Genomic DNA, 27101 nt, shown 5'->3' with positions numbered 1-27101 from the left:
GTGTGGTGGAAATGCCAGCACCAAGATTCCTTAAACACTGGTGCACAAATAAAATGAAAAAAAAAATTCCTTATGCAGACCCAGGACCTGGTCAGAGGGTGGAGGTGGCAAATAGGAATTCAGGAGGTGAATTTTATGGATTTCCTCAACTCAACCCCCCTCTCAGAACCAAGGATGCTGGAATTTCCTGGGATCTTTATCATCAAACAAGTAGAAGGATAGCAAAGACAACAATATTTGGAATAATGCATTTGAGTCCAATTAAATAATACATGTGCCTTACTGGTTGAACTTCACAAAAAGAAAACATCCAACCCCATCAGAAAATGGGGCGATGGAATAAACAAAAACTTTCTCAAAGAAGAAATTCGAATGGCCAAAAGACACATGAAAAAAAAGTTTCTCATCACTAATCATCAGGGAAATGCAGATCAAAACAACAATGAGTTAGCATCTCACACAACAGAGACTGGCCCACATCCAAAAGAATAAAAGAAGCAACTGGTGTTGGCGAGGATGTGGGGAGAAAGGGACTCTCCTACACTGCTGGTGGGAATACCGACTGGTTCAGCCCTTTTGAAAAACAGTATGGATGCTTCTCAAAAAATTAGAAACTGAGCTCCCATTTGACCCAGCAATACCACTCCTGGGAATATATCCCGGAGAGGCAACAAAGTATAGTCAAAATGACATCTGCACTCGAATGTTCATTGCAGCACTGTTTGCAATAGCCACAATATGGAAAAAGCCTTAGTGCCCTAGAACAGATGACTGGTTAAAGAAACTTTGGTACATCTACACAATGGAATACTATGAAGCTGTTAGAAAAGATGAAGTCATGAAATTTGCATATAAGTGGATCAACATAGAGAGTATCATGTTAAGTGAAATGAGTCAGAAAGAGAGAGACAGACATAGAAATATTGCATTCATTTGTGGAATATAAAGTAACAGAATGGGAGAGTAACACCCAAGGACATAAGAGAAAAGGAGGATTACTCCACAGCTTAGAAGCCAGCCTCGAATACTGGGCAAAAGGCAGCTCAGATAGATAAGGGACCACCAAGTAAAGGGTGCTAGGAGGACCCTCTCGGGATGGGAGATGAGAGCTGAAAATAGACCATAGACCGAACATGATGGCCACTCAATACCTCTATTGCAAACAACAACACCCAAAAGGAGAGAGAGAGCAAAAGGGAATGCCCTGCCACAGAGGCAGGGTGGGGTGGGGTAGTGGGAGGGATGCTGGGACCATTGGTGGTGGAAAATGGGCACTGGTGGAGGGATGGGCACTTGACCACTGTATGAAATGCAAGCATGAAAATTTGTAAGTGTAACTGTACCTCCAGGTGATTCACTAATAAAAAATTTAAAAAAAGAAAAAAGACATGTGCCTTAAAAAGAAAAAGCGTTATCTGCTGGTTGCTTTCAGCTTCAGAACATCTGTTTTCATTTTCACCGGCAACATTTAGGGAAAACAATTCGCGTTTCTAGAAACAAAAACTATTTCTCCTACACCACCTCACGGCTCAGAAAGCTCTTGCTTGGGCTTCTCCAGATTTCCTCTTTCTTTGTTTACAAAAAAAAAAAAAAAGTGATTTTCTTACTCTCACACCAGCCTTTGGTACCCCACCCCGGAACCAATGCTTTGGGGGAAAAGTAAATTATTTCTAAGAAAAACACTGAAAAAAGAAGAGTTTTATTTCCTACAGGAGCCCGGAAACTTGAAGGGCAGGGATGAGGCGTGGAAAGGGGACTGAGGGGGCAGGGCGGACGTGGTTTCCCCAGGGGGCGCAAAGGCAGAGCTTTGCCCTTTGTTGGGCCTTTGGTAGAGTTGCGCGGTCCCGGATTTGCAGGCGCGATGGAGAGGCTGGTGAGCGGGGCGACCCGAGGAGGGGAGCAGGGTGGGCGACCTTGCACGCGAGTCCGCAAGTGGCGCGCCTGTCGTGTCTGCCGGTCTGTCTGTCTGTCTGTGTCGCCGGGGGTCTGGTCTGAAGTCCGTCCGGGTCGCTGCGATGCTTTGGTCTGGGACGCTGAGCTAAGAGGCATTTTTTTTTTTTTTTTTTGCCATTAAGAGGCGGTTGTTGGAGGTTTTATCCAACAACCAAAACAAAAAGGATACCAGGTGCGGCTCTGGGAGGCTGTTTTTATTTATTTATTTATTGTTTGTTTGTTTGTTTGTTTGTTTTGGGTTTTGGGTTTTGAGGTTTCTGTTTTCAGGGTAGGGTTGGGAGGGGGAACAGCGGTGCTTTTCCTGGTAGCTGGCAGAGGGACCCAGCGTTCTGGGCTCCCTGCGGGTGGGACTGCTCCCTCTCTCCCTCTCTCCATGCTCCTGCTTGACGCTGCTCAAATGAAAAAGAGGGCTTCTATTTCCGTCGGTAGGTTGTTTTAAAAGATAATAAATTTGAAAATGAAAAGAAAAATTTAACTACTACCTCAAGGTGGGGTTGTTTTTCATGCTGGTGTTATTGGCAAGACCACACAGCTGTTATTTCATTATCTCATAACAAAGGGGATTGGTCTGGGAGCTACCATCAGCCTACATGCTACATGCTTTGAATTCTCATGATCTTTCAAAAGAAGAAGATGACAAAAAGAATGAAAAAAAAAGAAGTGGAGGAGTTAATTTCTTTCTCCAAGTCTATGTGACTGCATGTCCTGGGATCAGGACTGAATGAAGAAAACTTGGAGGGGAAATATATGCATAGGAACAATATAGAGGCCAGGTGGGAAACTGTCCAGTGAGAGGTGGGCATCTCCATTTCCATTATTGTTCTCATGGAAGGTTTGATGAATGAATTTTTAAAACTACAAAATAGTTATTGACATTTAATGTGTTATTAGGCACCGTATTGAGTGCTTTAAATACTTGATTCTCATAGTAAATTAATGAGATAACAAAACATTTATCAATTTCTATTCTAGGAACATTACATAAGCTACCTAATTTAACAAATAATTTAAAATTCTATTTTCTGCATCTCCAAGTGTTAAAGAGATTTTTAGGAATTCATACATCTGATATTTGTGCTATCCCAAAATCAAGCTGGCCAAATAAGTAGGTATATATTTAATATCAAGACATTCCTTCTAATTCACTTGGCCTTTATCATTATGGTTTTGTTTCTCCTGTATTTCTGCTCCTGGTTTACACATGTTGAGCTCTGGAGTTTGTCTGTTTTCTCTATTGCCTTTAAAGAGATTTTTCACTGTCAGAGTGGAACTATTCTACATCCAGCCTTTGAGAGGACGTATATTATAATATGCGAGAGAGAGGATGATGGTTTTTAAAAATTAGAGTAGAATAAGAGTGCCAAGAAAGCCTTTATTTCTGAAGTCATTATTTGTAATAGCAAGAGACTAATTGCTTCAATTTAAAATCTAAAATGCTCTAAGACTTGACTTGCTTCCAAAAAGAGTTGATGGGAAGAATACAAGACGGTAGAAGAAACAGCTTTTCCTACTGAGGGAGAAACGTGTATTTGTTAGGTCTGGGTAGGTAAGAGAGACTGAGTAATACCTAGGTTTAGAGATCAGTGTCTGAAGAAGAGGGCTTATGCCTGCCCCCACATGCCCAGGGCATTTCCGGAGAAAAATCTTACATGTAAAAAGTAAAAGAATTCAGTAAAAGGAACTTATACATGGAGGTGTTAAAATTCAAGAGTGAAAATGCATACACATTGCTTTTCTGATGTGGGGAGGATATGGAAAGTGGCAGCTCACCCATCAAAGCAAGGAAACAGTATACAACAGACGTCAGTGCGTGGGAATATAGGTGGAAAGACTTAGAATATAACTTCACCCCTCTGAGAGAGTCAGGGAACAGAGAATTGGGAAAACATGAAAAAAGTAGAATGAATATCTTGTAAATGTTTTTCACTGCATAAAAAAAATAAAATGAGAGGAAAGCTACATTTCTTGTTTCTTGCCTGTAACTCATGGAATGAACATAGCATCCTGTAGACCAAGTGACTGTGAGCAAGGTCTATTGCAGATAGAAATCATTTGTTTACACTCCACCCTCATTTTATAACTAAATGCAAAAATGATGTGCACAACCACACGTTTGAAAAGTTCAAACATGTCTCTCAGGCATATGAAAATAAACAGAAGGTGAAAGAAGCCCATCACTAGTGTTTAAAAAGTACAGTTTATATCAGATCTGTAGAATTTTCTGGGAAATCTGCCTCACCGAACTTCCAATTGGTCTTGCATTTCTGAAAATTGCCTCCCTCCCAACTTACATTGTTAAATCAATAGACTTTATGTTAGAAGTGGAAGTTTTCTAACTTTTATAGTCTCTGTGGTCTTATGACAATTTGTTTTCTCCGATGTTCTGTGTCTGTGAGACACGGCTCTTGGAAATGATGGTTGTTGGAGCTTGGCCTTAAATTGCTCTAGATTACTGTAATGAAGAAGGCACATTTCTGCTTTCCCCTTCTTGTTTCCTGAGGAAACTATTATTACTTCCATTTGTAGTTCCTGGTTCTACTTGCACAAAACCACAGTTCTCTGTGGTTAACTACAACATTCCCTGCAAAGACAATTAGATTGAAGCATCCTTGACTTATCTATATCCAAACGCCCATTTCTGTACTTTCTGTCTCCAGGTATTGAGATCTGTCTGCAGACTGATTTGGATCTGGCCAGCAGTGATGCTATGTAGGGCGAAAGGTAAAGAAACCCAATTTCCCTGCTAGGAGCTAGCAAACACAATTTCTGGTATGGAGGCAATGGCCATTATTGTTTGTGCTGTGATAGCTCCTTTGCACAAATTATTGAAATATGGATATGATTTGCCTGGAGAGTGGGAGTTGCTTTATCTGCTTACCAAATTTGCTTTTCCCAGTAGAAAGTGGCACTTTGGTGGTGGGTGTGGTTTGGTAACATTATTCCTTAAAAGCTTTGCACTTCATTCCCCTCAACTTTTTTTTTTCAGTTTTGGGACCACACCCCACTGCTTTCGGGATACACTTTTAGCTCTGTGCTTAAGGATCATTCCTGAAAGTCCCTGGGGGACTATATATGGTGCTGGGATAAACCAGGGCTGACCATGTGCAAGACAAGCACCTTAACCCTGGTACTATCTCTCTGGACCATTGCATTCTTATAAAGCTGTGCACGCGCGCGCACACACACACACACACACACACAGTCACTGTCACTATCACTGTCATCCAGTTGTTCATCAATTTGCTCGAGTGGGCACCAGTAACGTCTCCATTGTGAGATTTGTTGCCACTGTTTTTGGCATATCGAATATGACACGGGTAGCTTGCCAGGCTCTGCCATGCGGGCGGGATATTCTCAGTAGCTTGCTGGGCTCTCTGAGAGGGCAGAGGAATTGAACCTGGGTCAGCCACGTGCAAGGCAAATGCCCTACCTGCTGTGCTATTGCTCCAGCCCCCCTCCACCAGTAGTAATAAAAAAATACCGTTTGGTAGATAAAACAAAATGTGAAAAAAAATCTAAATTAAAAATACACTTTTTTCCCTTTGAAATTTAATTGCTGTTTTGATTTTGCTTTTGTTCTTCTCAAGGATAGCTCCTAAGAAGAGCTCAGTTACCTGGAAGCCACTCCAGCCCAGTGATTCTGTGCTGCACAGAGTTCGGTGGCATTGGGAGGGTACTATCATGGCACAACTAGCAGTGCTATGGGGACCGTGTGGTGTTGGTCAAACTCAGGACCTCCAAAAGCAAACCATGTGTTTGAGCTGTCTCCCTGGCCCTCAGTTGAAAAGCTTTTAAAGCTAGTTCGTAATTTCATGCAGTTGCTTGAGACATACAAGTAAATCTGGAAATTTGGAATGCTTTGGAAATCTTTACAATTAGATATATTTATCCAAATCTTTAAAATATACAATTTTATTCTACAGAAGAAATAGTTCAATATAGCTGTTGTGGAGGTTCACATCTATTACATAAAACATGTACGTGCTCCGACCTCCTCATCTCCTGAATTTCCTACTGTGTCAGACTGTTGCGTCCACAGAAGCCATCCCTCATTTTGCTATTGACCTCCTTTCACCTTGCACTGTTCCCCACCCGTCTTTCCTGGATGGGTCATACTGATGTAGGAAGGGATACTACCACCCCTCTGTAACAGGATTTACTCAGTGAGAAGGGATCTAAATGGAATGCCATAAGCAGCTAAAGAGTGTAAACTTTCCAAGCAGTCATTTCTTCCAATCATTTCTTTCCATTCAGTTATTTCCTCCATAATTTAAGTGAGATATCATTCACAAAGTTAAAATTGGTGTTGATTCTTTTTCTACTCTCCATGATGCTATCATTTTAAAAGCAATAATTTCTTCATATATCTGCTGTAGGAAATCTCAACAAAGGCTTTCACAAAACCTCAACCCCAACAGCAGCAGTTATCCCCAGATCATTTCGCATTAGTGAGATGTGAAGAGTCTGTACTATCTCACTAAAACTGAACTGTGCACCACTCAGGCACTCAGGAGTTCTGTTTTGCATTTGTTACACAGATCTCTCCACCCTTGGTGGTTTTGAGGAGGGTTGAAAGGACTTTCTGTGCGTGTGTGCTGTGTTTTCTCCCCCTTCTAGTCAGCTAGTCAACATCCTATGACTTCAAAAGGTAGAATTAGGTGTTTTCACCTATGACATCTTGTACATTATTTCATTAAATTTGGGCTTTGTGTTTTTAATTCACTTCTATTTGGGTTGGGAGAGACATATGATGTTTGGATGTATGTATTTGTCTTTCAATATCTTGTTTGTTAATAAAGTTATAGCTAAATATTCCTTCAGAGAAGCGCTTTGTCAAATTTCATAGTTTAATATACTTGTACTGTCACTTATAGTCACTTATAATTTTTGCTGCGATTTCTGGATTAGCTGGAGAGTGAAGTACGTATGTTTCCTCTCATTGCACTGTGAGCAGTGTTACAGGGTACGGGATGGCAGCCCGGAGTGTGCTCCATTTCAAGTTCAAATTTTGGGGATGTTCAACACATTGCTTGAAAAGATTTGTATTCTCTTTTGGATAAAATGTATAAAACTCATATGTACATAAAAGTTTATATTTAAAATCAGTAAAAGGTTATAAACATTGATATACATTTAGATTTTTTTTGGCTTTACACATTTTTACTAGAGAAAACTCTTCCATTATGATTGCAAAGTTTTGCGTTTTCTTGAGGTTCCTTTAGCCATTTATTTGTTTTTGTTTTGTTTGGGGCTTACTCTGGTTATGAGCTCAGGAATCACTTATTGTGGGGCTCAGGACTGGAGCGATAGCACAGCGGGTAGGGTGTTTACCTTGCACGAGGCCGACCCAGGTTCGATTCCTCTGTCCCTCTCGGAGAGCCCGGCAAGCTACCGACAGTATCCTGCCTGCACGGCAGAGCCTGGCAAGCTATCTGTGGCGTATTTGATATGCCCAAAACAGTAACAACAACTCTCACAATGGAGATGTTACTGGTGTCCACTCGAGCAAATCAATGAACAAAGGGATGACAGTGCTACAGTGCTACAGAGAGATAGTATAGGTGGGAAGAGCCTTGCTTTGCATACAGCCTACCCTGGTTCTATCCTCAGGGCAACATAAGGTCCCTGAGAACCAGAGCTAGGAGTAAGCCCTGAACACCACCAGGTATGGTCCCAATATAAACCAAAACAAATAAAAATTTCAGTTCTTTTTATCTTCTTTAATTAATTCCGAATTTTTATATTTTTGTCTGTATACTGGCAGAATTCTGTGATCTGGGCTTTTACTTAGTAGTTTATTTTTCAATGATATCCAGTGTACTAAATAAGCTAATCTATTGCAATTTTTACTTTCTCATTTTGCACTTCTCTAGTTTTGTTATTGCATTTCTACTTCCTTTTTGCACATAATATATCACATTTATTCACGTTGAATACTGTTGATTAAAATCAAAAGATAGGAAATACAAAATCTTGTTGATTTAGGACCTTTGTTCACTTGGTATAAGAATGTAGAGATTTTTATATCTCTTTCATTGTTTAACTTTCTCAAATGTTTGATTCTCTGTTATTTTTTTTTAATTTTATTTTATTGAATCACCGTGAGATAGTTACAAGCTTTCATGTTTGGGCTGCAATCTCACAATGATCAAACACCCATCCCTCCACCAGTGCACATTCCCCACCACCAATATCCCTCGTATACCCCCCTTTCCCACCCTCCCCCTGCATCCATGGCAGACAATATTCCCCATACTCTCTCTACTTTTGTGCATTATGGCTTGAAACATAGACAGTTAGAGGTCATCATGTTTGTTCTATTATCTACTTTTGGCATGCATCTCCCATCCCAATTCCTCCAGCCATTATTTTCTTAGTGATCCCTTCTCTATTCCATCTGCCTTCTCCCCTCTGCTCATGAAACAGTCTTCCAGCTATGAGGCAATCCTCCTGGCCCTTGTACCTACTGTCCTTGGGTGTTAGCCTCGTGTGATGATTCTCTGTTATTATATTGAGATTTTCCATTGGTTCATTTTTTTGAACAATATGAGTGGCTGGCATTTGGGAAAACAAAAAAAACAATTATTGCCTTGCCTTATATATTGCACTGCATTTGTTTAAAATGTTGAATATGTGGATTATCACTTGGTTGTCAAAAATTCCCTGGTATCATCAACCTCCTGGAGTTTTGACCTGTGTATCTCTGTCTCACATTTTGATATTCACAAGTTTTTCCTGATGGGAATTAACTCTTCTCTGCTCTTTCCTTTGGGGTGTGTGTGGGGTGGGGGTGGGAGGGATAATGTACTGAATTCAGTTTTTTTTTCACTTAACCTCATCACTTTCAGTATTGCCTTTTTACCACTTCCTGTCTCTGTCTTTTATCTCTGTAGGCATAATCACATTTTGTGATACTTCTACATGGCATCTCCATTTTAAACTTCATTTTGCCTAATTTTTAGCTTCTAGGGATACCTCCCATAATTTATGGTGACTGAATTTGGTTTCTTTAGTTTATAAAATTGCTTCTCTTAAATATTGCCTAAACATAATATATTTTTCTAGCAACATTAGTAATGGCAATAAATGTTTGCTTCTTTGCATTTTTCTCTTTTTCTGTACTGACCTTGAATTTATGTTGCTTTTAATCATAAAATATGATTATATTAAAATTTAATGTACAAATATTCTTCTGTGATTCCATGGTGAAAGTGGTGACTCAAAATGTAAGCGAGCCATTGCACTCGTCTGCTTCCTTAAGATGCTCTCTGCAAAGTTCCGCGGAAGTTGTGATTGTGACATGGCAGAAAATCAGGCGTTTAAGTCCAGAAAATATGGCCACATTCAGCAAGAAGTTTGGAGTTGTGGTTCAGCCTGACTATAAGGATAAGATAAACATCACCCAACTGGACCTCAAAGAGTCAACCCTTACCTTCTGGAATACTACCCTGGATGATGAGGAGTGTTACAAGTGCCTCTTCAATACCTTCGGGTCTGGGCAGATCTCTGGAGTCACCTGCCTCAGTCTCTCTGGTGAGAGTCTCTGAGAATACATTGCCTTAGACTAGAAGTACTATTTTCAAGAATATTTGCAACAAGGTTGTATTACCTCACTGACAGATCCTAACCCTAGAAAGGTCTGCTTACTCTGTGATTATGGTTATTTCAGGCATTTAAGGAGTTATATTGAGTCACTGCAGTAACCTTTTATCCTAAAGAGTTGTGTTGTCAGCAGTCATTTGAGGACTGTGGAGAGGGAGGAAAGCAAATTATCCAGCATGGGTGGTATGATTCAGATGTCCCTTTGACAGTGCCTTAGCAGTCCTCTGACTCCAGACGAATCCTGACCACAATATGGAGCACAGTTATTTTTTAAATCTGCATACTGAGTAGCATGGTAGCACTGTTGTCCAGTTGTTCATCGATTTGCTCGAGCAGCACCAGTAACGTCTCCATTGTGAGACTTGTTACTGTTTTTGGCATATCAAATACGCCACGGGTAGCTTGCCATGAGGGTGGGATACTCTCTGTAGTTTGCCGGGCTCTTCAAGAGGGATGGAGGAATCAAACCCAGGTCAGCCACAATGCAAGGCAAATACCCTATCCATTGGGCTATCGCTCCAGTTCATACTGAGTGTGAAGTAGATTTTCTCTAGGGTTTCCAAAACCTTACCACCTGTGGCTCCAAGGACAGAGACAGTGTATTTTGCTTCAGAGTAGTTCTCTCAGGACTGATAAGTGTGCAGGCAGCAAAAAACTCTTCCTACCTGATGTTAACTAGGGGTTGAACTGGATAATAAGCATTTTCTAAATCCCAAGAACTTATTTTGACAGTTTTCATTTCCTTCTACGACATACTGCCGAGACCAAAAATGGAGAAATAGGAATAAGGTGTAACTTTGGGGCCAAGGCCAACTTGGTGGTGTTTTTAGGAAGGGAAGGAGCATGCTTAAGATTGTTGGCAAATTTAGTGACATTTAAGCACACCTACAGTGGTGAACACATGCAAGAGAAAGATTTGTAGATAATAAAATAATAAATGAGTGACAGTATCAAATATTTGGTCCTCCCTCCATGTTTTGTTTATAATGAATCCTCTCTATCACTGTATCACTGTCATCTCATTGTTCATCGATTTAATCCAGCGGGCACCAGTAATGTCTCTATTCCTCTCAGCCCTGAGATTTTAGCAGCCTCTTTATAGGATTTTTTTCTGCCTCCCAGGCAGTGCTCAGAGGACTGGCCATATTCAGAAATTCTTGGCCAACTTGGTGATGGTTCTATGCTGGGGCTTCAGGATGTGGCATTGTTCAGGCCCTGTTTTGTGAGGGACCACTAGAGTCATTCCAGTGATCCATGGGGGCCTCCAGGGCTATATGCCCTGAAATTCTCAGAAGGCTGCATGCCAGGAATGGGACCAGAGTTGGGCACATGATTTCCTGCTGCTCTGTCTCTTGGGCTCTGTACACTATCTTACGCTAAACTTGTTTTAATTTTTTTCATTTTATTCTCTCTGTCTCCGTTTGTCTCACTCTCTCTGTATTTCCCCTTTATCCTCTACATACACCCATATCTCTAGCTAATCCTCCTACATCTTCCCTTAGTTTTATATCTCCTTTTTTTGTTTCTTTCCGTTAGACTGCATTTTTCTCAACGATACTCCTTTCTATTTTCTTTTCTTTTCTCACATGTTATCCTTTTCTGTTACCCTTTCTCCTTTTGTTCATAGTCTTTGGATTATTTTTCTTTACATACCAAACATCTTTGAGTTTTCAAGCTATTCTCCTTTTCTTTTCTGTGTTGTCTGTTTCTAGTTATGCCATATAACTTTCATCTAAGCCATTCCTTGAGACTTCAGAGAATCCTACCACCCATCCTAGCAATGTCAGCCTTGCTTTACTTCCTTCCTTTACTTCTCTTCTTACAAGTTCACGGTGTCAGTAATCTGAAAACTGTTATGGAAACAGTTATATCCTCTGACCCACAGTCATGTATCCGCAGTTTGAACCACTAAGGAAAGATGAGGCTTTCACTTAGCTCTAGCCTTTAATTATCTTGTGGACTCCAGAGCCAACCACAGAAAACACAAGTCTTCATCTTTTTGGTAGAGATAAACTGCATTTTATATATAAAAAAATGAACTCATTAGTCAAGGGATTTTGAAAGGGGAACAAGATACAGCTGGCCTAAAATATAATGTCCTTTTCTTGTAAGCTAGTTAGGTGATCTCCAAGATCCCTCCTGCTGTCATTGTGTGATTTTTCTTTTTGGTGATGGCTGTAAATTTTTGGTGTAAAATTTGTGTAGGGAGTTTCCAAGTCTCTTCTCTGTGTTTTATTCCCTGATGCAGCACCACGTGAAAAAGGTCTATCTCTAAGTAGCAGACCCTGTCATGGGATATCAGTTTTGAGACTTTCCTGGTGCAGGTTTGTTTGAAAGTGCTGACTGAGTGACTGTCAAACTATTTGAGAGGAATGAGTATTCAGAAGGTGAAGTGCTGAATTGTCCATGAAAAAGATTATCAGAATGTTTAGGCTCTGAGCTGTTTGGGAGACAACATAATCTCTTTCCTAGCTAACTGTACACTACAGAGATAGCCTTCCTTGCTACAGGGTTTGGCCAGGTTAATATTTGTCTTTCAGTTAGATAACTAGACTAAAGGAGACTAAAAAGACCCCAGTTTGGATGAATTGCCCCCTTATCTTTCTAGTCCTAACTGTATTTGCATGAGAACATTTCCCTTGTCTGAAGAAAGTGGGAGGCTCAGATGAGATGCGTAACTGATGGTAGATCATCATTTCTCTTTTGTCCCAGTACAGCCCACTGTATTCCTTCACTATGAATTCTTTGAAGACTACCTAAATATCACTTGTTCTGCCAATTCTCGGCCAGCGCCTGTGATCTCCTGGAAGATTTCTGGGTCAGGAATAGAGAACACAACTGAGACTATCCTACACCCCAATGGGACCACGTCTGTCATCAGTGTTCTCCATGTCAAAGATCCTGAGAGTCAGATGGGGAAGGAGGCAATCTGCCAGGTGTTGCACCTGGGGACTGTTACTATCTTTAGGGAAACTATCAACAAAGGTAAGATTATGTGGGGAAAGGCAGCTGTGATCACAGCTGTATACACATACCCAGAAGGTGGTGAATGCCCGTGAGAGCCTTTCATAAGCCTTTTAGCAAAAAAGCTAATAAGGAAGAGAATGAAATTTAGAAGGGAGACAACAGAGTTGAGGAAGCAAAGAAACCTAGCATGATAAATATCAAATAAATATCCCACATAAATATCAAATGCTATTATTGCTCATTCATTGAATTATCCATGCTATTAACAGTGACTCAGTGTCCATTGTGTGTCCGATTTGATGACACCACACTGTTGATGCTTAGAAAAACTCAGGTGCTGCAAGCAGAAAGCTTGTGGCCTGCTAGGGAATATGGAGAAGTGTCAACAGTTGTCACACTGAGCATTCAATGCTTCAAATAAGATGACTGAAAAGGGAAGGGGATCTCCACTCAGAAGGATTTAGGTTTCCTGAAAGAAATAACATATTTATAATGAAATGTTTGCATAATGTACACTGTCTGAAGAATTTTTTAGGCAAGATGAATCTGAGGTGTTTACTGTACCCCTTTTAAAAGTCTGGCTTCCTGAACAATCTCTGTTTCTTACTTGCTTTTCTGTCTCAGGTATCATTGATATAAGAGATGAGGTTTTGAGTGAGACACTAAAGGAAACTGATTTTAGAAAGAAGATATACTCTAGTGAGAGTCCCCACAGTTTTCTTTATGTAGAAAGAAATACATAAAGTATATTTAAAGCACTAACTCCAGCAGTATACAGGTATACAGCAATGCAAAGCTTATAAAATGATATTGCTACATTGTGGGCGTAGGATTTTTGAACGATAAAACTTGTTACAACAGGGCTGGAGAGATAGTACAGTGAGTAAGGCACTTGCCTTAAATGCAGCTCACCCTGGTAGAATACTAAGCAAGCCATATGGTTCCCTGAGCACTGCCAGAAATGATTTCTGAGTACAAAGCCAGGAATAACCCCAGAGGATTGCCAAGTATAGCCCAACCCTCAAAAAAAGAGAAACAAACAAACAAGAAAAAAGCCCTTGTAAAAACAGGAAAACTTTGCTATTATGCATGCAGCCTCCAAGGAATATTTCCCACTGTCATTTCTGTGGTCCTTAAAAAACTGAACTCAGTAAAAATTACTCAGAAGGCTTGTGGTGATAGATTTGGATGATTGTGGAAAAAACATTACATTCAGCCAAGGCAAAGGATAAAATTACAAGCAAAATAAGAACTTCCAAACAAGCATGTCTTCTTTCCCAAGAATGCCCAATTGACTTTTATGTCATATTTTCATAATGTTTATTTCATTTGTATCATGTTAGATGATAATCAAAATACCTACCTTGGGCTGTTTTAAGGATTTAGTGAGGTAACATACCCAAAGCTCTCACTGCAAATGATCTAAATGAAACTTGTTAGTGGCGTTATCATCTATTATTAGTAACATGGGAGTTGTTAGTATAGCCCTTAATTTATAATATATAAGAATAGATTTTATTGAAAGCTCAACATGTCTAAAATTTGTCTAACTTTTTGCCTCAGACTTTCTTCTGTAATTGTTTTTCTTTTCCTCCTTTAATATCCATAGGCTTATGGTTTTCAGTTCCACTAATATTAAGTATTGTTTCCCTCATAATTCTTCTGGTATTGATCTCAATCTTATTATACTGGAAACGTCACCGGAACCAGAACAGAGGTGAGTCATGATTGAGAATATAAAGAATGAGATAAATGGCTTTTTAATGGCAATTTGGAGGCCGCTTGAAGATGTCAACAAGAGGATGATGATAACATATTTTGTTGTTTATGAAACACATAAGTATTGATGATATTTTAAAACACTTTATCATTTTCCAGCACTTTCTTGTAGTTTTATCTTTTTTTAATTTTTGCTTGGTAGGATTGTTTAAAGGCTAGTGATGTTTTATGTTTAGAATAAGGGCAGATAAAAGAAAATGCAAAAATGTTTATACAGTCACTGTGAAGTCATTCAATTGTAAAATAAGAAAAAGAAGTTTCTCAGCACTGGTGCTGTATTCATTCTTCCTATTAATGAAAGTGACTGTCTCTTCTCTTTTTACAGAATTCCACAGGCCACTGTCATTTAAGAGACTGAAATGGTCCAATATGATTATTTAATTAAGCAATGCTTTCTTTGTTATAGATACTCTGCTGTGTTATGTTCTATGTCACAGACTCACTATATCTCAAACTCTAAGGCAACATACAGGCAGTCTGTAATGCACTCTATAATATACTATGTTGTATATTCTTTATTGTAGACTATAAATTTATCTCATGCCCCTGCAACTTCTTTCAAAGTGCTTCATGAGGCATTCAGTAAATATTCATCAAATGACTTTTTAATGACTTTTCTTATAGAATCAGAAGAATTGATCTGGTGTTGTATAAAATGACATATACAAAAATAAGTATTCAGAAGTCAATCTAATGAAAGATATGTGTCTATGAGACATAAAGTGTATGTATGTATGGGTCCATTCTCAGAGATTTTTTTTAGTTCTCTTTTACTTATTGACAATTTGCACATCATAAATACTGCATCAATAATTGTGAGACACAAAACAAGAGAAATAAGCTTGAGATTTGTTAGTTTCTGAAGATAATACATAACTCATTAAAATAATACAAAGCTGCCATTACTTTTATGTTTTATGGAGATTTCCTAGGTTGAAGGGTTTTTTCCTTACATGAGCAAAAGACTAAGAAGAGGAAATTGTTATTTTAGATTTCTATTTAAAAATCTGTTTTAACTGTAAAAAGTTACACCAACAATCTCACAATGGAGACGTTACAGGTACCCACTCGAGCAAATCGATGAACAACGGGAGGACAGTGCGACAGTGCTACAGTGCTATTTTAAAAATATCAACTGAAATGCTACTCCAATTTCTTTTTACTTTATGTCTCATAGACATATCTTTCATTAGATTGACTTTTGAATGCTTGTTTTTTGTATATGTCATCCTATATAATGTGCTATTGATAGCACGGCGGTTGGGCATTCACCTTTCATGAGGCCAACCTGAGTTCGATTCTTTCGCCCCTCTCGGAGAGCCTGGCAAGCTACCAAGAGTATCGAGCCAGCACGGCAGAGCCTGGCAAGCTACCCATGCTTATTGGATATGCCAAAAACAGTAGCAAATAAGTCTCACAATGAGAGACGTTACTGGTGCCCACTCGAACAAATCGATGAGCAACGGGGATGACATCCTATATAATATCAGATCAATTCTTCTGATTCTATAAGAAAAGAAAATAATCTTCAGTGTCACAAACAGTTTTGGAAAATTATATAAAGGTGTTAATTATGTCTGTAGAGGAGATTGTTTATTCAAGTATTGTAATTTTCCAAAAGGAACTAATGCCCATACAGGGAAATTGACTTCCTTCCTGTAGGTCACACAGCTAGTTAAATGCAGACCTGAGTCTAGCAAACTATTCTTCTAACCTGAGCAGTATGTTATTCCTGTAGCCCTGACATGAAAGGCACTATTTTCATCACTTACATTAATTTTAGTCTTTGTCCGCTTTTTTTTTTACGTGCAAGAACAAAATTAGAAGTATTCAAAGTATTCAAATTTAGTTTGAAAAGTATTTCTTGGAGAACAATCATGTGGTACAATTAAGTGCAGCCAAGGGTAAATTCCACTAGAAAGGGGTATGATCAGAAAAATTGTACTTTGTTCACTAAGTAAGTCATGCCTTTTTCTAAGAAAGGCTTTTGTTCAATGCCTTATCTAGTTTTAGAGGGAAAAAATCAAGTTTTCTTTGTACCCAAGTTTTCCTCACTTGTAAAATATACATCTAAACTTGTATTGACTCTTGTTTTTTTTTGTCTCTTTTTTTTTCCCCCAGTATACCCCCCACCCACCCCCCACCCTGCTTGTATAGCACATGATTTTCACATTACTCTCTCTGTACTTCGAATTCAATTTTCGGCAGAAAACCCACTATTATTATTTGGGATTTTCCTCCAACAATCAAACCTGCCGAAAAGTCATCATCAGATCATTTAGTTTCTATTTCTAATGAAGAGTATATGATGTCGTATGGCCTCGATAGCGGCCACGCAGTTTGGGAATTCTAGTATTTTAGTAATTAAGTCCAGAGGTATTTCTGCCAGCATCTGCTGCATTCCGAGATTGGTTTGTGTGCCTCTGGGATCATGGCTCTTAGGAGCTCGAGGTCTCATTTGGGTGGGGAGCAGGACCAGTTCTGCCCCACCCCACCCCATTGAAAGATATCCCGAGCACCCCATCACTGCAAGCTCCTACCTCTCTGTCCAATTAGCTCTGAGAGGTGGCGGTCACCATGCTGCTGCAAAGGGGAAAAGGCTGAGGGACAAAAACCCTTCCTCTCCCGGGATGGCACGGGGCCATAACTTAGTTCACAGTCCAGGAGCATTTCTGCCAGCAGCCGCTGAGTTCCGAAATTGGTTTGTGTGCTTCTGGGAAAACCTGTATTGACTCTTGTAAATAGAATCATAGCCATTTACTTATGAATTCTTCATGACATATGAGTAATTCAGTTAATTATATTGAATATCCAGTGACATATTTTCAGTGAGTGTATTTTTGAACTAGTTTTAAAATTTTTAATGGACACATCTCATTTCGTCCCGTCTACTAGCTGGTAAATCAAAACATTACTAGTACTTACGTTGGAGACTGATGCACTAAGTGCTGAGGAAACATTGGTTTCTTAAAATCACACTATTTAGGTTACACAAAAAGTTGGGAGAAAAGGAAGAAAATTATAGAAGATAGTCACATTAAAAAAAAAAACTCAAGTAGAAAATCTGTGAGAAACCGAACAGCCTTATTATATTTACCTTTATCTTTCCTAATTTTTTTCTTACCACTTTTTCTTTTCATCTTTCCAGAAAACAAAACTTTTGGAAACATACCAGTAAAAATTTTATCAGCATTTTAGACTCAGTGACCTAAAAATGATGATGTGAACAGAAGTAAGGAAGGAGAGGTGCTGGTGTGTGTGTGTGTGTGTGTGTGTGTGTGTGTGTGTGTGTGTGTGTGTGTGTGTGTGTGTGTTTACAGAATTTGTGGAGATAAAAGAAGAGAGAAGGGAGTAATCATTTCTTGAACTTATTTTTATATTTTTGGTTTTTGAGTCACACTGGCGATGCTCACAGATTACTCCTGGCTCTATACTTACGAATTACTTCTGGTGGTGTTCAGGATACTGTATGGAGTACCAGGGATCAAATTCGGGTCAGCTACATGCAGTACAAGCAACAGGCCTTGAACTTGTTGGGTAGAAGGAGACAAAATTATCTCCATGGAACTCCCCAGTAGTGAGAAAAATCTGGTGTAAAAAGTTTTTTAAGTAAATTTTATCTTTTTTTAGATAAATAACCTAAAAGAAGTTTAGATCAAAATCACTGCTTTAATGTTTATTAAAAATAGCAAGTAAATTTAAAATATAATTTATATATTTGGAACAGAAGGGTACTCTCTAATGACTAGTATTATTTTATAGAGAAGTTAGTCTCTTTTTATTTTATACATCAGTGTATGTTGTTGGTTCTGTTGGTTTTTCACTTATAAAGTACAGTCTGGAAGAAGGTATAAGTTAGAGCCAATTTCTGATGAGATCATCATAGTTACTTTCTAAGAAAATCAACAATACAATCATTTCATGGCTTTCAAGGAATGTAGAATCTTTTCTTTCATATACTCAGTATTTTATTACTTAAACATAGTTACTTTTCCTTCAGGTATTTCATGCAGAATTTGAGTTTTTTAACCCTATTTTAACTTTTAATTTCTTCCATTTCTTCACAATTATGTGGCATTTGAATGGGCTCTTTACAATATAAGGGCAATACTAGTAAAAGGATATGTTCTGGATGGCATTATGTCACTTCTCCTGTTTTAAGCTATGTAATGTATTGGATAACAACCCCATTCAATAAACTGATGATGGTGAATTGATGATTAGTTGAAAAGAAAATAATAATCTTTATAAGAAAAGTCAGGATATTTACTTTACTCAACAATTGCTTTCTAGTTGTAGGTTTTAGGCAAAAGGAATGTGATCATTTATATTAGAAAAACATCAGCAACATTCTTAAACTCCATAGATCAGAATTACTGAAGAAATTTTGCCTTATTTTTCGAAAAAAATTGTCACTGATCATATACAACTGTTAAGGCCTATCCTGATAATAAAGTCATTAATGATCAGACCCTTAAAACTGTGTATTCTTCATTTCCTCTCCAATTCTCCTTCAACACAGACTCAAGTTGATCTACATCTTATATTTCAGTCTGCAAAAGGGAACATTTCTAGACAGGAAGACATCATAGACTCCTCAAACATTAAATTCCAGTTGTCCACAAACATTATGCTAATTATCTTGGCTTTGGGCCATCCAACTCTTAGAAGTAGAACATCCATCTATATTAGGGTCAGTGTTAGATTAATAAAAAGATGTCAAAGAATGAAAAAGTCCTCTGTTGAACAATGTTCTAACATCTTTGCTTCTTTTGTAATTTAGCTTGAATGTGCCCTTTTAAAGTGCTTTTCTTACCGGTTATTTTAGTTTGAACCATTGGCACAACAGTATTGTCTAGTCTGTGCTATTGAACGTGGCTCTGAGCAGATCTGTGCTTTTAGACCTTACTGCCAACAGAAGTCATATTTGTGACTTTAAAATGGAAAAAATAATTGGGTTGCCATATAAAAGGACTCAGCATGTGTTACTGGGGATACAACATTACAACATTGTGTATGCTGCATTAATTTTTATTGTTTGCCAAATGTCCACAAACTTTGTGGATTAAAGTAACACAAATTTATTCCACAGTTCTTAAGGTCAGAGTCCAGCCTGGGTCTCACTGGGATAAGTTTCATTAATTAATAGCTTCCCTGAGGACAACCATTAATTCTGGTTGTCCTCAGGGAGGGTACTTCCTTCCCCACCCCTTCCACCCCCAGCTTTTAGATATTACTTACTTATCTTAGGTCATTATTCCTTTTCATCTTCAATGACAGCAATGACCAGTTTAGCTTTTCTTATATAAAATCAGTTTTATGTCCCTATCTCCCACTTTCCCTTTGAAAGATCCCTATGACTACAATGAGCATGCCTGGATAATCCAGAATAATCTATCTATCTCGAGATGCAGGCAAACTCTATCCTGTTTTAGCCTGTCATTAACACTGCTTTTATGGCAGTGGAGAGAAGAAAGCATTTTTACTCCGATGGAGACACATAGGGTAGTGGGACAGAGACAAATAAATCAACAAGTATGTGTTATTAAAACATGAGAAAAAGGCACTAAAAAATAGAACATGCTATGAAAGATAATTCTTTGTGGAGGAAACTATGTATTTTTATTTTATTCGGGAAGGCCTCTAGGAAGTGATAGAGGCCTAAATCGAAAGAAAAGGCCAGCTGTGGAGGAGAGAAGAGCGAGGGCTGGAAAAGGGGTTGCTAAGTGAGATGTTAGAAAGCAAACACATGCCAGATGGTTTGCTGATTATAGACTGTAAATAAAGAATAAGCCCCCAAACATAAAAATAACTCAGACTCAGAAAAAGTCATTTTTTCAAGAGAGGGAGGGAAAGGGGTTTTGAAAGAATGAACAGAGGGTATCAATTTGATTGGGTGATAGCACTGGAACTTTGGTCATAGATACAATGCAAGTTGTGTGTGTGTGTGTGTGTGTGTGTGTGTGTACATAAAAACATATGTAATTTGTACAGTATTGTAAAAAAGTGACAATTCAGTGAAAGTATTTTTAAAATTTAAATGTAAAAGCTCTTGGGTAGAAAAGTCTTTATTAATTTATACAATATCACTCGAAGTATTGCATAGGTTAGATGCATTATCTGTCTGCTTTGGTGCTATAAGGCAATTTGTTGCAGTAATTTTTAGCTATATCAAAGAACTTCAGAAAACCTCCAGATATTACATATCAAAGAACCTCACTATATCTTCAGAGCCTTTATTTATAGTCTGCCAACATTTGTGATGTAAACATACACAGGTTCGTGGTTGGTTAGTTTATAGTTTGAAGTTCCCACTAAATTTAGTCATCTTTTAGAGTTCTTTAAGGCTCCAGGCAAACAAAACAGAATACTCCACATAAATGTTAATCTTAATTTCCAAATGTTTTTTTAATCACCGTGTACTTTCATAAACTATATAAATATTAAGTGAAATGCAAGTTTCTTTTGTTTTATGCAAATGGAGGGAAAGACGTGGGAACTACAACATTTCGGCAGATTTTAAGAAAGAAGATTCTGAAATTACCTGAATTTGTTTAGACACAAGGACAGGAGTATTTGGAAGGGGTGAGAGAGCACAGCACTTATATAAGATATTAACTGTGGGAAGTTTGGGTTAGAGATAAACTAAATCAAACAGGATCAGAAAACACTGGACTCAAAAGCCTACACATACATCATTAGAAGCTAAAGTTAGTGTATTCATGTGTATAAGTTTACATCCTTCTTTTGAGAGGAAACTCATCTTTTGAGTGTTGGGACGGTGGAGCTTCTAGACAGTGTGTAGAGGCCCAGGATCAGTGATATTTGACTGGTCCAGCCCAGCAAGGCTACACTGCATGGGGCTGGTTGGCAGGATGGGATCAGTGGGCCTCAAGGGCTCTTATAACCGGGGAGGGAGGAGGAGGCAGGTAGTACAGGGTGTGAAGCTCTAGACATCCAGCATTAAGGCCTGTGCTTCACTCTTTGGGGCTCTCTCTCCAGCTTAATTGCTTTGTTAAAGTTTATTGAGGTAGTCCTACCTTCTAAGACTGTAGATGGTTGTATATTGTAGGGATACTATCACACCTTGCACTAAAGTGCCAGTGTTACAACACTATGGTACAGTGAACTCCTCTACACTCCAGCAACTCTGCTACCATGCCCTTTTGCTAACTTTAGCTCTGTGGTCAGAGTCTAAAGGGTTTTTTTTGGGGGTGAAAGGGTACATTTTTGTTTTTACTTTGCCTGCTCCTTGCTTCACATAAGGCCCCTGGGGAATCCACTGCTGCTGGAGCTCAAATCTACTGGCAGTGACAATTTTCTTTATTTATATAACAATTTTGGATGAAGTTTCCTGGCATTTGACTCTCCTCCTATTTTGCTTAGCATGGTTCTCTCTAGGTCCATTCTTATTGGCACAAAAGGTATGATTGTGTCTTATCTTGAAGCTGATTGTATTCCACTATATAGCTGGAAAGATAGATGGTAGATAGATATAGATAAATATATCACCTATATGTCTACTTTTTTGTTATTGAGCACTTGGGTTATTTCCATATCTTGGTTATTATAGAAAGTGCTGCATTAAACATAGGGGTGCGTATATCTTTTTACATTAGTTTTTGTATTTTTCAAATTGCTACCTAAGTGCAAAATTGATGAAACATATGGTAGATGGGTTTTTAATTTGGGGGTCACCATCTTGGGTCAGGTATTAAGCAAACCCCACACCTCCCCCATTACTTCCCAAAGCAAAGTTCCCCATTTTAGAAAGTTCTTCCTGGAGGTAGCTTGTTTCTCCGGAGGTCATTTCTCTCTTGACCATGGTGTCTGACTGTAGTCTGTTAGGGTGTTCTCCTTCTGTCTCACTGTGAAAGCTTTTTTTCTTGGGTTTTTTTTTTTTTTTGGCAGCTAAGGGACTACAGGCCCTATCTGGCTGTGCTAAGGGCACGCTCCTGACTCTGTGCTCAGGGATGACTCTTGAAAGTGCTCAGGAGACAATTTGTGATGCTTGGGACTGAACCTGACCTTGCCAGGTGCAAGGTATGAGCTTTACCCACTGTACCATCTCTTATGCCCAGGGACTTTTGTTGGTTTGTTTATTTATTTTTGAGTTTCAGCTTGGTTTCTTTATAAAATTTGTGATAAAAGGAAGACATAAAAGGGTGTTTTCAGCCCCTTTTGCCCCACTCTGTCTTTGTTTTCTGTTTATTGTTTTCGTAGAGAAGCAGGAGGAAGTCACTTATCAAAGTTAGCCCAAGTAAGAGGTAAATTAGGGACATGAATATTAGAATATTTACTAGATATTTATTAGGTAATATTTACTAGAATATTATAATAATATTCTAGAAAATATTAATTACTTGAATATTTACTTATTAGAATATTTGTTAGTGGGTTTCCAGGAAAAGTAGACTGACAGAGCAATTTTAAGGCTACTGAATTTAATAATTTTAAAATACGCTACATTTAGAGGATAGAAGCAACAGTCTGGCAGATAGAGATCTTAACCGGCATGTGGCAGATCAATTCCCAGCATCTCATATGGTTCCCTAAGCACCACCAGGAGTGATCCCTGTGTGCAGAGCTAAGAGTAAGCCCTGAGTATGGCTGGGTGTGCCTGCAAAACAAACAAGATAGACTACATTTTTGTCTCATATTTTCTTTTCCTTACTTTTAACACATTTTCATTATATTTTACAAAGTCTAGATCAACCCTATGATTGGGACTAGGAAAATGATGTCTTACATAGCTGATATTGAAAATATAAACAATATTAGAAATATAAAACTTCAGGTTTTGGAGATATCTTAATATAATAGAGAGAATAGAAGGCACTGCTAAGATAAAACCTGCTGTCTTTACTTCATCAATATTGCCTTATAGGAAGGGAAACATCTTCCTAGTTAATGTGTAAGATAGCAACAACCTTTGAAAGATGACCTGTCTATTTTGTGAACATTTTCAGTTCAATGCCTTTAAGTTAATACTCACTGGAAACAAAGCACAAATCTTATAAATATGATGCATTTTGACCATCTGGAATTTACTGATTATTTTGATTGGCTTTCAAACCATTATTTTCTCAAATTGGTTAAAGAAAATCACAATCACATCAGATCATATTGGATTAGGGATATTTATTTCCTCACCTTTGCCAAGAAAATATTTACAAATAGAATTCAGTGTTTTTCTTAACTCTTTTATTTGCTTCAAATTATTAAGATAGAAAGTAACACATGATCAAAGTTACTGTTTCATTTTTTCTTTTATCTAGAGCACTAGAAGAGATACACACAACCTTTAAGTTTTTCCCTGGTCTACTTGAATCTGACATAAGAAAAAAAGAGAAAGAAAAAAGTTATTCTCTGGAAGAAAAAGAAAATGATGTAGGAATAAAATACCTAAGAATTTCAAGATGTTCTACTGTCAACTATGCATTCCATTGTCGTGAGTTGCAAGATGGAAGTATTTTAACTCTCAGGTCTGTTGTAGGATCTGATTTTGTAAAGTATTGTAATGTTACATTGATAGGACACTGGATTTATAATAAGAATGCCCAACTTAATAACAATAAGAGGCTCAATTTAAGTGTTGGAGCAATAGCACAGCGGGTAGGGCGTTTGCCTTGCACGAGGCCTACCCAGGTTCTATTCCCAGCATCCCATATGGTCCCCTGAGCACCGCAAGGGGTAATTCCTGAGTGCAGACCCAGGAGTGACCCCTGTGCATTGCCAAGTGTGACCCAAAAACAAAAAGAAAAAAAAAGAAAAAAAGAGGCTCAATTTAGAACCAACTGGTGGTAGCCCTTCATTAGTCACTTTATTTTTGAACTTCATGTCTGCATTCAAAAAATAACTGTTGGGTCAGATAAATTTCCAGTCCTCTGTAAAAACTGTTCTAATTCTAGGATATAAGGAATAAACAAAGGTCAAAGAGTGAAATGAGATGACAGAATATGGAAACATTAAGGACCAAAGCTCTTGTCTGAAACTACACTACCTTTTGATGTTATGTACATATCCTCTGCCCTTAAGTGTTCTTAGGTCCATGAGTCTGTATTGAGTCCACTACCTGTTTGTGGCTTTGCTATCAACTTACCTTTTCTATCATTCCAGTTTCACTGAATACCTTCTTCATTTACATCTGTGAAATTTGCCACAATGAAAATAGGCCTCAATATGTTGCAAAATAAAACTGGCAAGTTTTACTGATCTATCTGTAAAGCAGAGTAGCAATTGTTAGTCCTAAAAAGCAACTGACATTTTTTTAAATGCATGCGTTTCCTGTCCATTTGTCTTATGATATGATTCATCCCTATTGTAGTCATCTGAAGCCAGTCTAGTATAACAAAAATATATTCATTAGGAAAGCAAACATTCAAGTTTTCTGAATTGCAGTTAGCCACCTCATATGCTGTGTTTCTCCTGGCTTCACTTATCATGAGTTAACTTCTGAAAATTTCGGAAGAGGACGATCTGAGCAGAATCCCGTTGCTCCAAATAGATCGTTTTAATTAGTGGGACAATTTTATATTCATTAGTAATAATAGACAAAATTAGTGACTTTTTCAGTATCTTTTGTTCTCTGTTCAGTGATCTAGGAACCAAAACTAAAATTGATATTACTATTGAATTTTATGTTTATATATTTGGCAAGTTTTTCATGTTATTTAATTCTGTATTATTTCTTATGTTTGGTATTTACATGATTATTAAAATATCAATTTAAAATATTTTGTTTATGATATTCTTTTGGGAAAATTGAAAATTAATAATAATCTTTGCATTTTCTATGTGTGTGAAACCCTTCTCCCATATTAGCTCCCAAAGAAGGCTATTGACATTTCTGATTAATCAGATTGAATGTCCCTGGTGTCTGTCTCTTTTTAACATTAGTTATTTTGGAGTGTTTCTTTATGTTTTCTTTGGAGTTTGCTTTAGAGAGCAGCAACTTTTGAAACTTTAGCTCGCACAATTTTTAATTTAGCATTAATTTTTTCACCCTGCGTCTGATTTTGCTGTTTTTCTGTTAGCTCAGCTCAGCTGATACCAGTTCAGGCAAAACAACTTAAAACAACAATTAGCAAACATTTAGGTCTCAGGAGCAATAAAACTTTATTGAAGAACCCTAAAGAGCTCTCTGGTAATGTGAATTATGTGTGCTAATATAGTCGTATTCCAAATCATTACTGATGCTTTTATTTATTTGAAGGGGAATCCCAGGTGGTGCACAGGGGCCCAGGAGCATTCTGGACAACACTCGGCCAACCAAGTCAGTGTGAACGTGATGGCCCCAGGATGCTGAGCTGCTGGGTGTGGCAGGACTCTTGCAGTGCTGGGGCTCAGGCCCACCCAGGCAGTCCTGGAGGAAATCTAGTGCATTTTTAAGACAAACATGTATAATAATGCATTCAATTAGCCATCAGAGTGATGGAGACACCATATACTATCTAGCTTCTGGAAACTCCATAACACACTTATGAGGGAATGATAGCAAATAAGACAAATGATGTATTGGTGATCGGGCCTGTGCCACAGTATATCATAGTACTGAGTTTGATTCCAGCACCCCATAAGGTCCACCAAGCACTGGGATACTCACTTACCTGATAAGGCCTTTTCCTGATATCGCAGGGTATGGGTCCAAAGAAAAAACAATAATAATAAAATACAAAAGTAAAATAAAAAATTTTAAAAAACTAAGTAATAATAATGTATAGGTAAACTACTGGAATTGAACTTCTGGAACTATACTTTTTACTTGAAGTATAAACTAAGAAGAAGTCTACTTTATGATATTTCATGAGTTTTTCTTAAAGGAAAGCCTTATTAAGTAGGTATCCCAGTGCCTAAGTGGAATTCTACCAAGTCATCATAACTGTAGTTAGTTCATTACTTTGGAACTTCTCTAAAATTAGAGTATCCTAAAAATCATACTACAATTTAATTTAAATCATTATTAATTACCATCATGAAATATTAATAATTACATTCCATTTGATATATTAAATGATTTATAAATTATTTGATACTGTATATCAAGTAATTTAAAATAAGTAGGATTTAGTTGAAAAGAGTTGAGTCAGAGAAAACTGAAGGTACTATTTAAGAAGGCAGATTCCTGTAGAAACCAGACTTGCCCTCTCAGCAAGAATCTGATACTAATCCTGAATCTTTCAATTAAGGGTACTTTTTGAATTTGTGAATTGAAAAATAGACACTTGAATCTTTCATATGTGAGCAAAACTGGGAAAGTTGCTTTTGAGTCATTTGAGTCACTCAGAATAATTCTTAGTTCTCTTGCTTAGAAACTTAGAAAAATTCCAGGGTGGTGTAAAGCATCACTGAGATCCAGGAAAACAGAAGAATATTTTTGTGCCTAAAATAAAAGCAAAAATGAAAATAAGGGTTTCTTAAATGAGGAAGAAAGCACAAATTCATTAATTACTGACTAACATGTCAACAAAACATATTTGAAGAGTACAAAATCAAAATTGTGATGGGATTATTAGGATACTTTGGTTAAATTTATTTTCTTGAGCCAAACAACTTTCTTTCATTTTCTCCTTGTCTCATTAACAAAGAGATTAATATTTTTTAAAAAATAAAGATTGCTAATTTGATTCCTCACTATTGTATTGACTTTGTTTTTTTATATTTGCTCTTATAATATCCCATATTTAATTTCTTCTTGCCATTGTCGCTTAAGCAAATTAATTTGTACCAAACTGATTAAATTCTAAACAAGCCAGATCTTGCTTAGACCAGTATTTCCCACAGTGGGCCACAGTGGGCCA

At 37.8% G+C, this 27101-nt stretch overlaps 1 protein-coding gene across 6 annotated transcripts; it reads left to right on the top strand.

Annotated features, from left to right (window-relative positions):
• The first annotated feature begins 1783 nt into the window (after window positions 1-1783).
• LOC101546007 (OX-2 membrane glycoprotein-like) lies at window positions 1784-25035 on the top strand. Of its 6 annotated transcripts, none has more exons than XM_055128531.1 (6): window positions 1784-1873; window positions 4611-4674; window positions 9166-9486; window positions 12268-12540; window positions 14132-14239; window positions 14627-18517. In XM_055128531.1, the coding sequence occupies exons 1-6, from the start codon at window positions 1862-1864 to the stop codon at window positions 14680-14682; spliced, it is 834 nt and encodes a 277-aa protein (XP_054984506.1). In that variant the 5' UTR covers window positions 1784-1861; the 3' UTR covers window positions 14683-18517. The 6 variants fall into 6 exon arrangements, with proteins under 6 accessions (XP_054984506.1, XP_054984507.1, XP_054984510.1 ...); XM_055128532.1 differs by lacking the exon at window positions 14627-18517 and adding an exon at window positions 23580-25035 and having other exon boundaries at window positions 1787-1873; XM_055128537.1 differs by having other exon boundaries at window positions 1824-1873; window positions 9215-9486; window positions 12273-12540.
• The last annotated feature ends 2066 nt before the right edge of the window (window positions 25036-27101 follow it).

Source organism: Sorex araneus, chromosome 2, assembly GCF_027595985.1.
Source record: "Sorex araneus isolate mSorAra2 chromosome 2, mSorAra2.pri, whole genome shotgun sequence".
In the NCBI taxonomy this organism is placed as follows: Eukaryota; Metazoa; Chordata; class Mammalia; order Eulipotyphla; family Soricidae; genus Sorex; species Sorex araneus.
This window is presented reverse-complemented; position numbering and strand designations above follow the sequence as displayed.

What these genes read in the sequence shown, in the direction of transcription:
- LOC101546007 (XM_055128531.1), top strand. An exon ending in GATGCTATGTAGGGCGAAAG is followed by an intron (nt 4,675 to 9,165) that starts GTAAAGAAACCC and finishes CCATGGTGAAAG; the next exon opens with TGGTGACTCAAAATGTAAGC. An exon ending in TAGGGAAACTATCAACAAAG is followed by an intron (nt 12,541 to 14,131) that starts GTAAGATTATGT and finishes TAATATCCATAG; the next exon opens with GCTTATGGTTTTCAGTTCCA.